General features: G+C 31.8%; 1 protein-coding gene across 1 annotated transcript in view; it reads left to right on the forward strand.

The window, feature by feature from the left end:
- LOC141562902 (sodium channel protein type 9 subunit alpha-like) overlaps positions 1-12517 on the forward strand; it is a 157053-nt gene that overhangs the window by 72498 nt on the left and 72038 nt on the right. Inside the window, 4 exon segments of the mRNA XM_074303210.1 lie at positions 1359-1487; positions 3386-3477; positions 5521-5712; positions 12314-12377. Coding sequence (XP_074159311.1) covers positions 1359-1487; positions 3386-3477; positions 5521-5712; positions 12314-12377 — 477 coding nt within the window.

Consider the following 12517-nt stretch of genomic DNA (forward strand, 5'->3'; position numbering starts at 1 on the left):
ACTCATTTTTCCATTATTTTCTTGACTTTTAACTCTTTGCTAAAGTAGGACTCTGCTTTCATTATAGGGCACATTGTCCTAAAGAACATGTTTATTTTTAGGTCTTTTTTGTGATACTTATAGGAATCTGTAAGTTTTCAGTTCTTCCAAGATAAAGATCTAAGAAAAGGGGTGTTTACTACTCTTGGTCTATCTTTAGGTTTATGAGTGACCAAAAGCATTCTTTTCTGCCTTGCAACTCTGATAACTGACCCTGTCCTACTGTAACTGTGAGCTCTGCTCACCATTGGACTATCATCCAGGACTGCAATCTTAATCCAGCTATAGGCAGTACTGAACCCAGCACTAGCAAAGAGGCTCTGTAATCTCCTTCTGACAATTACTTGACCCTCTTACTCTATATGAGATTAGAGCTTCAAAAACATCCAGTTGCTCCCAAAGGCTGCTCCTGATTTGCTAGGACTTACATTGCACTGGTGCAGTCTATGCTAGACTCTTCTTTACTCTCACCCCTATATGATAGTCCTTTTCTATAGACTTATTTCACCCTGACCTTTTGTGGGATCTGCTGCTCCATAACTTGTTTGAGGGAATTATTTTAAAGGAATATTAAAGAGTTTTAGGGGAAGTACAGGAGAGTTCCTACCTTTCCTCCCCCATCTTGGCTCCACCTTCCTGAGTAGTCAGCATTTGCAATATTAGAGGGAAATTTGTAAATTGTCTAGTAAGATTCAGTTTCTCCCATTTTTTATTAAAGAAGGAACTTCTTAGGACTTTATTCTTGTCCATAATATTTTTTTCATAGTAAATTTATTTATTTTTAATACACATTACTTTATGAATTATGTTGCGAGAGAAAAATCAGAGAAAAAGGGGAAAACCATGGGAGAAATTAAAAAAAAAAAAAACAGAAAAGAAGAAGTGATAATTTACAATCATTTACCTTATTTCTTTTTACGGATGCAGATGGCATTTTCTGTCTGAAGTCTATTGGGATTGCTTTGGATCTTGTCTATAAGCCTAATTCTGTTCATAGCTAATGTTTGAGTAGCTTCATCAATATTTTATCTTATTAATAATACAATGTGTATTCCCTTCCCCTTCACCTTTCCTTTTTAAATTTTGATTTTTGTTAAAGCTTCCTGAGCATGTTCTTGTCCATCAGGTTATTATTTCAATTCTTGCTATGATAGTAAAGGAAAATATTGTTAGTACCATGTGTAGTTACTTAAAAATGTTGCTTCTGGTCTTCCTAAGGCACTCATTTATAAGTGTTTTACATTAGCTTCCACAGATTTATTTCATGATTGTGGATATGTTATTCTTCCTTCTAATGTACTTGTGGATATTTTTTTCAGGTTACCTTTCATTGGACTATATACCTTTGAAGTACTTGTAAAAATCTTGGCAAGAGGCTTTGTTATAGGACCTTTCACATTCCTAAATGATCCCTGGAACTGGTTTGATATTCCTATTCTTACAATGGCGTAAGTAAGATTCCATGATAAATAAGCAGTATGACAAAAGGGAAAAAATGATTTTTTTTCATATAAAATTTCTACATCTAAAGCATATTATATGAACCATGGTGTCCAAACCTTGAAGTTTTCATTTGATGCATTTAATGAGCTCCAGATGATTTATATTTATTATAAATTTTAATTTTCAGAATTTGGATAAGCAGTGATTATAAGTAAAGTTTGGAGCTTGTTGCTTTGTTTTGTTTTCTTTTTTAAATTGGGGAAAATATGTGATCTGTGTCCTGTGAAATTTACCATGAGAAAATGAAGTAAGAATCCTCAAAATAATTGGCATTGAGCCCTTGATTCCCAGCCTATTGATGCTTTTGTTAGTTCACCTTTCTTAAGTGCTATCAAATATCCTAAAGCCCAGACACACTCCCAGGAAAAGTTTCTACTACTATTATAAAGTTAAATAATTTAAATGTGTATGTACTAGACTTAATGTATTTAATAAATTTACTTTTCATTGTTTTGGAAAGATGCATTTTTTTCCATTTTTGCTTGTCAAAGCTCTTTATGCTAGTTGTGTAAAACATTAAATTTTATCTGTTACCCCAACATTATAATAACATTTATTTAGATTTAATATCTTACCCAAAGAAACAGCAGCATTTATAAAGCATTCTGCTACTGTGATAGATAGAGATCAGACTTAGATCCAGGAGATCTGAGTTTGAATCCTGACATTTGAATCCATGCCAATCAATGTAGTAATATATGTAAAATGGTTACAAACTTTAAACTGATATATAAATAACAGCTATTACAGTTTTACACCCAACATACTTATATGGGAAATTAAGAATATTTTTATACCATAACCACAACCACTAGCTCTCCCTTTAGTTGCATAAATGGTTTATTATAAATTCATGGAATTTTGAGCTTGAAGGAACTTGAGAACATGTAGTCCTAACCTCTCATTTTTTTCATATGAGGAAATTGAGGTTCAGGGAGGTGAAACTACTGACAAAGTCACACAAGTAAAGGTGGCATACGTTCAAGAGCTCATGGTCAAACAGATCTCTTTCACTGCACAGCACTGCCTTTTGAAGCTCTTTTGTTCATATATTTTTTTAGAATTTTTTTTTCATTTCTTCAAAGTACTGGAAAATTTTTCATTATTAGAGATAATAAAGTGAAAAATAGAATGGGTGATATTTATTACATATTATTAATCAATAACAATAGCAATAATAATGAATTCATACAGTGTTCCACATAATAAAATATATCATTTGGTTATCACAGTAATAGTGCGTGTATTGTAACCATTTTACAAATGAGTGAAACTGAGCGAAACTTAATGATATTTCCCAATATGCTAATGTTTGAATGAGACTTCCATTTCTATTACTTCTTTTTGGTTTTGCTTTAATAAAAATCTAGTTATTGAGCTTAGAAGCAAAGAGGACTTTTTAGGGGATTGTAAATGGGCAAATTCTGGAGAAACATAGTAACTACAGTGAAAAATTTCATGGGCTATCATGTGGAAGAGGAATAAGATTTATGAGATATTTTTATGCTTAGCCTCAAAGGTCAGAACTAGGAGCAGCGCTTGGAAATTAGAGAGAACTCCAGAAGTAAAGAATCCCCTTCACTATTTGTTCCTGAACAAAGGTTGGATAAGGTAGAGAGGATTTTTATTCCATCTTTGATCAAATTGATTTCTAAGGTCCCTTCCAATTGTGTAATTGTCTATTTCTATTCTATTAAAATAAAATTTATTCTACTACATTCAAAAGACAATGCCTGAAGATAAGTTTATTAAGCTTAAAATAGCATTAAAAGCCTGTTAAATAATGCTACTATGTGCCTTTGAAACTTTCTAAATTTTATATAACTCTAATTTAATTCCCCAGGTACTTGTGCATATTTATAAATCTTTTCAATGATTCAGCGCTTGGAATTTTCTCTGTATTGAGAATTGTGAAAGCTATTTCTCGAAGTACAGGTAAGAAATGTTTGATATGAATTATTTGTAGCTTTATTTCCCTCATTTTGTGTGCGTTAGGGTTGCAACTATCATTTGACACACTATATTTGCATTAGGAAACTTTTTTGTTTAGTTGTGACTGATTTTTTGTGACCCTTTTGGGATTTTCTTGGCAAAGATAGTGGAGTGGTTTGTCATTTCCTTCTCTAGCTCATTTTATAGATGGGGAAACTAAGGCAACCAGGATTAAGTGACTTGCTCAGGTGTCTGAGTAAATGTCTTACATCATATTTAATTTCATGAATTTGATTAAATATGGCATAAGATATTTACTCAGGCGCCTGAGCAAGTTTTTCTGACTCCAGGTTGGGCATTTGTTCTACTGTAACATTTTGGCTGCCTGGGAAACTTTACACTTGTTCAAAGCATAGAATCACCAATTTAGATATGTGAAGATCTTTTTATGTTACCCAATCTAACCTCCTCATTTGACAGATGAAGAACTGATGCCCACAACAGTCAAATGATATGCCAAGATGATACTAAGGACTTTTGAAAGGATTCTAATTAGGGTCTACCTCACTTCCAAGTTTAGTACTCTATCCAATCATGACATTTTAGTTACTTCTTTTGATATCTATTCCTTGGAAATTTGAACCCGGGTTCCCTACATATAAATCTAGTACTTTTTCTGTTGTGCTGAACTTGGATATATCAGCTTTTGCAGGAAAAAGCTAGATTAAACATTAGTATCTTGTTAAAGCAAAAGATCTATATGATAAAATATGATATAATGACAAAGCATGTGGATTTGAGGCCAAAGACCCTGGGATCAAATCTCAGCCTATTAAGGTAAAATATTCAAGTGCCTTCAGTTCCCTTTTTTATTTCAATGGATCTCATGTAGAAAATAAAGGAGGTTAGGTTAGGTGACATGTACTTTTCAACTCTGAAACTGAACTTCTGGAACTTTTTTTTGTTGACTTTGATTTTGGGAAGATGGGGTGTGAGAATAATAGATGGTGAAGGATACATTTTTATCATGATTCATATTATTTAATAGTTATATTAGTAAAAAGTATGAAATATAAATTAATGTATTTAAATTGGGAAATTATTCTTTACATATGTAACATTGATTCTCTGATCAAAACCAACCTTTAAGACTTAAAAGTATGAATTTTTCAAGTCTACATAAAAGATAGAGAGTTTAAAATTTTGAGAAGTGTTCTATTGAATAAAAATAAAAATGAAGAGAATAATTCATAATTTTGCTTAGTTTAAAATAGAAGTTCCAATTCACTCACTGAAGTTGCATTATTAATGCAGAATTTTTTGTTACTAAGTTACTAATATTACTATTACTGCTTGAAGAACCCCAGAAAGTACCCTCGTAGTATGAGTAACAAAGTGGAAAGAATGCTACACTTGTAGATAGAAAAACTTGGGTTCAAATTCTTTTTGTGACCCTTACTAGTTGCATAACCATCAACAAGTCATTTAAGCTCCCCAAAGCTTTTTCTCTTCATCTGCAAAATGAGGCTATCTGCAGTAACCATGTTAAAGTGTTATTGTGAGGCTCAAACAAGATGAAGAATATGTAATAACTAGCAAATTTGAAAAACTTGATGTTGTTGACAAAACCAATAGATTGTGTCATAATTGAAAACATTTTTCATTTTGTCAGGAATTAAAATTCAGCATTTTCTTATTGCTCTACCAATATTCCATTAACAGGTGTTCCATTTGTTATTCATTAACCAGTTAAATGAATGGTTGCTCTTTATATAAGTCTTAGCAAGCAGCTTATTAATTCGGGTGTTCACGCTCATTATTAAGGTAATATTTTGCCACCAGAGATCATGTCTAGTAACATACACAGTAAACAGATTAATTTAGACATTTAGCTGAAACTTTCATTGAGAGCTAAATCATTTGATTTACATGGTCATTGGTTTGAAACACTAACGTTTTTTCTAATAGGTGAAAAAGTTTATGATGAATCCACTCTGATGGATTTTATTTCATTCTAGAATTGCTATGTATCCCTTCTGTTTTCAGGCCCAAGAGCTGTTGTAGGGACATTGACTCGGTCAGTGAAGATGTTTTCTCAGACAGTGATCCTGATTGTATTTTGCCTGAGTGTCTTTGCTGTCATGGGAATGCAACTATTTATGGGCAAACTAAAACAGAAATGTCTGCGATGGCCTCGAGAAGAGGGAAATATCACTTATGTGCCACGGGGCAATGAAGGTAAGTGTCACTACTCTGAAAACATGTAGGCTTCCAGCAAATGTACTAATGCCAGATTCAAGAGGAATGTGGACCAAATGAATTAACTAAACAGAGTTAGTTCTAACTATTTCTTTCCCATTTAAATTGAAAAGATCTGATTTTTTTTCCTACAGATATTCAAATTAAAAAAATGAACAAGAGAATTATTTTGAAAATTTTGTCATTAAAAAGAAAAAAAGAAAATAGGTTTTAATGCTGTATAAGAAAGACTGAAAATGGTCCTTATAAAGAATTCTTTTCAAAGGGAGAACAATGAATTTGTCTTTAAATTGAATTTGCTAAGGTACCATGAAATGCATGATAATATAGATTTCAAGTTAGGAGATTTAAAGGTTGGGGTCAAGTTCCAGTTTCTGTCTGTATGACTAGCATTTAACATTTTTGAGGTACAGATTCTTTATCTGGAAAATAGAGATGCTTAATTATATGACCTATCTCATAAGATTGTCTTTTTTAATTTTTTTTTAAAGAAAACATTTTGTAAATCTAAAAAGAATCCATAAAAATGGGAATGATCTTTAGAGAATTGCCTAATCCAGTAGACTATGGAGGTAGCTTATATTGATAAAATTTCTACTTCACAATTATAAGAATGCATATATTTGCCTTCTTATATGCAAAATGAGTACTTTAAAGTACATTTCTGACAGAAGTTTTGTGGTTGTTTTTTTGTTTTTGTTTTTGTTTTGTTTTTGTTTTTTGTTTGTTTTGTTTTGTTTTGTTTTTTTTGTTATTTTGTTTTTTTTGCAGGGCAGTCACTTAGCTAAGAAGTGTGAATTATCTGAGGCTGATCCTCCTGACACCGGGGCCAGTACTCTATCCATGATGCCATCTGGCTGCCCCTGTATTTCTTATTCTATATGAAATCATCATGCCCTCATAGTTGTATATATTTAAGGCTGTTAAAATTTATTAGTACTTTTCTTGGCAATTAAATTTCTCTTGGTTTCAAAAGGATTTTATTTAGATCATCTAAAATGCATCAGAGGATCCTTTTTAAATCATGGTCAGGCAGACTTTTTTCTACTATATGAAAAGCTTTTAGCTTTTATTCCTTATATCAGTGTTTTTCAGATTTCCCTTCCCCATAAGTAAAAAGCTTTTGAATATTATCCAACATATACAAATTTACTGATAAATTTTATTTTATCTGTTTTAGAAATTAACTCCTTAGGCTGTTACTCCATTTCCCATCTCTCCTAGATACACTCAATTTCTTATTGTATTTTGCTTAGTATCCTTTGCTTTTCTATCTCCACACTTCCTATAACAGAACAAAGAATAAATGGGGGAGGGAAAGAGATCAACAGAAGTAACAAAAAAGAATGCATAGGAAAACATTAGAAGCTATTTCAATAAATACAGAAGTAAGGATGATTCTTCCTTTCTTATTTTCATGACATTCCTTAAACAGCAAATATTGACTTTTATGTTCTATTTCTCTGTTTATTTATACATTTAGCTTAATTTTACAAAAAAACTTATCTACTTGAATGTTTAACACAATACATTTTCCTTTCCACTGAAGTAAAAAGATTTCAAATTAAATAGGAATAAAATTACATTACAAAAATTTTGACTACAAATAAAATATAATTTCTGACACTGCTCTACTTGGTAGCAGCTCCAAATCATGATTAGGAGAGTCTTACTTTTAATTATAATTTAATTACAAGGATGCATTAAGTTATTTCTCATTAAAACTATACCCAAGTATGTAAATTATTTTCCCAAATTTCTTTTTTTGTGATGAACTTGAAAAACATATGAACACAAATATTTTCACATATGAATTAGGGATATTATATTTATATATATATATATATATATAACACACATATATATGTAGTTATGTGAGACAACATACTTATTGTCTTATCAGTTCTCTTTTTAATCTTCTGCTCTGCTTAGTATATTTTATAAAGTTTTCATTGACTTTTTTTTTCTCTATCAACCCTTATATCCACAAAATGCCCTTTCTTATTAAAAAGCTTATCATTAACTAAACTCATTGTTCATGTCTGAAAACACTTAACATTTCTGTGAAATCACATGACTGTGAATCTCATTAGCAATGTCAACAAGTTATAAAAATTGATAAGGGAATTTTAAAAATTGGAATTCATTATATCTTTTGATTAGAGTCATGTGATTACATTTTAAATATATGTCTTCCTGTTAAAATTAATTCATAAAAATAAATGCAGGATAGCAAATTGGTCCACTATATAATCACATAATTTAAATTTAAAGGATGTTTAGCAGGAAGTTATTGTAATCCATATCTGAATAAGAATCCTCTTTTTATACAACATAAGACAGAACAGTCATGTATCTTCTTCTGCTTCAAGACTACCAGTGATTGGGTATTTTGCTTAATTTAATAATGACATTCTTAGAACTTACAATTATTATCTTCCCACATAGGAAAGTAAACATTTGAACCTTATTGATTCTTCTTTCATGTTTCTCATTTTATGCTTCTTTTCAGTTTTGTATTTAAAAGTAGAGTTTCTATTTTTCTTTGATCTTTTCATCATAAATGAATACCTCAATTTCATTGAATATCTTCTCTTTCCTCCAAAGGATTAAAACCACTTTTAGTTGGTAGGTGATTTTTGGTTGTAAACTTACTTACTGGAATATGATATTCCAAGATCTACACTCCTTTAATATGATAGCTGCTAAATCTTGTGTGATACTAACTCTGTTTCCAAGATATTTGAATTGTATCTTTCTGACTGCTTGCAATATTTCCTCATTGATGTAAGAGTTTTGAAATCTGGCTGTAATTTTAGGGGGGGGTTGTTTTGGGATCTCTTTCAGGAAGTGATTGGTGAATTCTTTCAAATTCTATTTCACTCTCTTATTGTAGAATATGTGTGGCAGCTTGATAAACTCTTGAACTATGATACTTTTTTGTACCTTTAGCATCTAGCATAATGTCTAGACTGTTTTTTTTTTTTATCATGGATTTTGGAGAATACATTTCTCTTCTTGATTTATTTCAGTTTATATGTTTTTCCAATGAGATATTTCAAATTCTCTTGTTTCGTTTTTTTTGTTTTGTTTTGTTTTGTTTTGTTTTGTTTTGTTTTGTTTTGTTTTTTTGGGGGGGAAATTTTGTTTCATTGTTTCTTGGTGTCTCAGAGTAATTAGCTTTCAGTTGCCTAATTCTGATTTTTAAGGACTTTCTTTTGTGAGCTTTTCTACTTCTTTTTAAATCTTCTTATATAGTGTTTTTCTCATTAATGGATTTTTTTTTTTACTTTTTTTAACCAAGCTTTTGAATCTCTTTTCACAATTTTCTTGTATCATTCTCATTTTCCTCCAATTTTTCTTCTACCTCTTTGGTTTTCAAAACTCTTTCTGAGCTGTGATTGGACTTATTTTTGAGGGAGCAGTATCAATTTACATTTTTCTTTGGCTCTACTTGCAACTACTTTGATACTATTGTCTTCTGGTTTATATCTTGATCTTACCTGCCACCCTAGGGACTTGTTTTGATCAGATATTTTTTGTTGTTATTTGCTCATTTTTCTAGCCTAATTTCTTAATTTTATGTTAAAGTTGGACTCTCCTCCTGGGATAGAGGGAGCATTATCCAAAATTTCATATTTTTATTGCTGCTCTTTATAGAACTATCTAGGTTCTCAGTATGTTCTCAGTGCTTCCAAGGTAATATTGTCAAAAGAGAGGTGTGGTCATTACTCTTTTGGTCTGTGCTCTGATCTTTACCCAAGAGGGATTTTATTCTATGGGTATATACCAATGCTAGCATTCTTCTTGAGCATATAACTGTGACCATATCCTTTACTCTTCTTCAGCTTTTCTTGATGGTTCTTCCTTCTGACTAGGAATTCCCTCCCAGATATCCTACTTGTCCATGAGTGACCACAATATTCTTTATCATGAAACCTCAACTTAAGTCTTTGCTCCCTTGCATAATTATCCTTTACTGTATGGGGATTAGAACTGCCAAAATTGCTTCTGCCTCCAAGGAGTCACCCCCAAAGGAGGGCCTGTGCTCAGTGTAATGCTACAGAGGCCCACCATTGTCCTGATGAGACAACTCATTTCCTGTTGACTTTCTAATTTGTCCTGACCTGGAAAATTGTTTCACCTGATCTTTTGTTGGTTTGTAGCTTCAAACTTTGATGTGTGAGGAATTATTTTAGAGATTTTTAAAAGGGAATTTGAGAGAGATCAACTTAGTGTTTTTCTACTTTGCCATCTTGGCTCCTCTCCTCCCCCTGAGAGTCATTTCTTAAATATATAGTATATGAAACAGCCTTTTCTTTGATGAGTTTATCTGCATTATAAATATAGAAATAGTCATTTATGGAAAGAGTACTACCTCTGGGGATAAGAAAAGTCCTTGCATTATAGAAACTGGACTTTCATATAAATTAAAGATGATTAAAAATGTAGGTAAAGAGGGGAATGTATTCTGGCAATGAAGACAATGAAGTATCATCAGGAGATTGAATTCTGAGTTCAGTGAATGACAGAAAGATCCATTTGGCAAGAACATAAAATCTCTGTAGCTCTATCTCCCAGTTTTTATCATCTACAAATTAAATTTTTTTTAAGACTCACAGATAGGAATCACCTTCTTAATCATTTAATTTTCTTTGGAGAACTATGTAAATAATATTAGAATCTTTCTGCTTTCCTCTCTCTTTCTTTCCTTTCCTATTCCCTTCTGTTTTTATCTCCTGCTTTTCTCTCTATTCTTTTTTCCTTCCTTTCTTTTTTTGTCTCATTTCTTTTCTTCATCTACTTTGTTCACTCTTCTTTTTTCCTTTCTTCTCCTTCAGTTCTCCTCTCCTTTTCTCTTTCTCCTTTCCTTCTTCTATTCTCCTCTGTCTTCCCTTTTCCTCTCCCTTTTTTTCCTTTCTAACTCCTCCCTCACACATACACACATACATATTTTATGTAATGTTCTCTGTTTGAGTTTTCTTGGGGTCTCTGGGAGCAGCCTTCTTTTCAGCTCAGTAATCACCACAAGGGTAGCCAGAGGTTAAAGTCCAAATCTTTTATTATCTCTTTCAAAATCTTGTCTCCTTTCCTGGGGCCCGGTTAGCTTTCTTATAGTCCAGATTCTTTATTATCTCCTTCCTGGGGCTGGGCAGCTTTCTAGAGAGCCTTTCAGACTGGCCTTGGCCTCAGTGGAGAAATGCAGGAGGAGAGCCTGCCACAAGTGGCAAATGAATGTCCTTGGTTCTGAGAGCTTGAGCTCCCGCCTGTCTTCTCTGGCCTTTGAATCTCTCCGAATGAATCCTGGCTGAGGCTCCTAGCTTTTTTGCTCTATCACTGAGTATAAACCAATCATATCTAGGAAACTATTATTTATTGTGAGATTAAATCAATCCTACAGAACCATGCTAACCTAGATAACCATTGTCTCTATCAATTCCACTGACTTAGTACCTTGTAAGAATCCTTTGTTTCAAGTTCAGAGTTCTGGTCCATAACAGTTTTATATTAAAAAAAAAATCTTATTTTGGAGCAATATCAGATTTTGACCCTAAGGACTAGTTCCTAAGATAATTCCCCTTCTGCTACATCAGACCTAGATACAACACATAAATTAAATCAGCTAATAACATTTAAGTTGAGGTAAAGAGACAAAATGAGAAAAAGCAGGGCTCTCAGATAATATTCTAAAACAACAATCTGCAATTGAATTCAATATACCTGATAGTTGTTTATTCAAAAAGTATTTGTTTAACTATTTACTACATAAGATTTGATGTTAATAATATAAAGACAAAACACAAATATATGCAATTTATAGTTGGCATTCTACCTGTGGTTATGCAATTTCTTTATGGGCTTAACGTTGTATTGGTGTTCTATATCCCATATTATTTTTTCGAGGTGCAGAGTTGAAAACAAAGATAACAGAATACAATCTGATACAATCTGACAATTTTTAAAATTCCTATTATGTGAAACATAATGTCAGAAGTACAGGTGAGATAAAAAATATATATAAGATTAAAGTAATTGGATCTTTAGGTTTAGAAGGGACATGTAACTCATACTCAAATAAAATTATTCTTTTATAAATTATTGTAAAATGTAACAAAGAGATATGTGAGTTCTGAGGGAAAGCAATTAATTTCTTCCAGACATTTCTGTTGTCGTATGAAATATGTTTAAAAATAGAAAGTGTAACTGACCACATAGTAGGGTAAGGAGATAGTTTTGCAGAAAGGAAACAGTAATTATTTTGGAACTGGAGGCCCATGGTTCAGTTCCCATCTTTGACATTTATTATATATGTGAAGTAGGAGAAGTTTTATATACTTTCTGCATCTCAGTTTTCCCATTTTAAAAAAGTAAACTTTAATTTATTAATTTTCACATTTATTCCCTTGCTAGAGTCTATAATACTAAGAAATATAGAAAGGAAGGACAGGAAAACTATAACATACTGTTCTGTTTTGACTGATGTTTCACCATGATATGTGGTATAGATTTAAATGAGCTTCTAATATCCTGGGCATTTCAAAATAAATTAATTATCTTATTCATATTTTTTTCAAAATAGACTATTTTTATTATATGGAAGGACAAAAGGATGCTCTCCTTTGTGGTAATGTTGCATATACAGGGTAAGTAATATTGATTTGTAGTTTTTCTTTATAGATTGTATCAAGTTGTAATATAACATGAGTCAGATAATTCTTTGAGTGTCTGAAGTACAAAAAACATTGTTTTGAGATGTGATGTAAAGCACACAAAAAAGTGTACC

The sequence above is a fragment of the Sminthopsis crassicaudata genome, chromosome 3, assembly GCF_048593235.1.
Source record: "Sminthopsis crassicaudata isolate SCR6 chromosome 3, ASM4859323v1, whole genome shotgun sequence".
Lineage (NCBI taxonomy): Eukaryota > Metazoa > Chordata > Mammalia > Dasyuromorphia > Dasyuridae > Sminthopsis > Sminthopsis crassicaudata.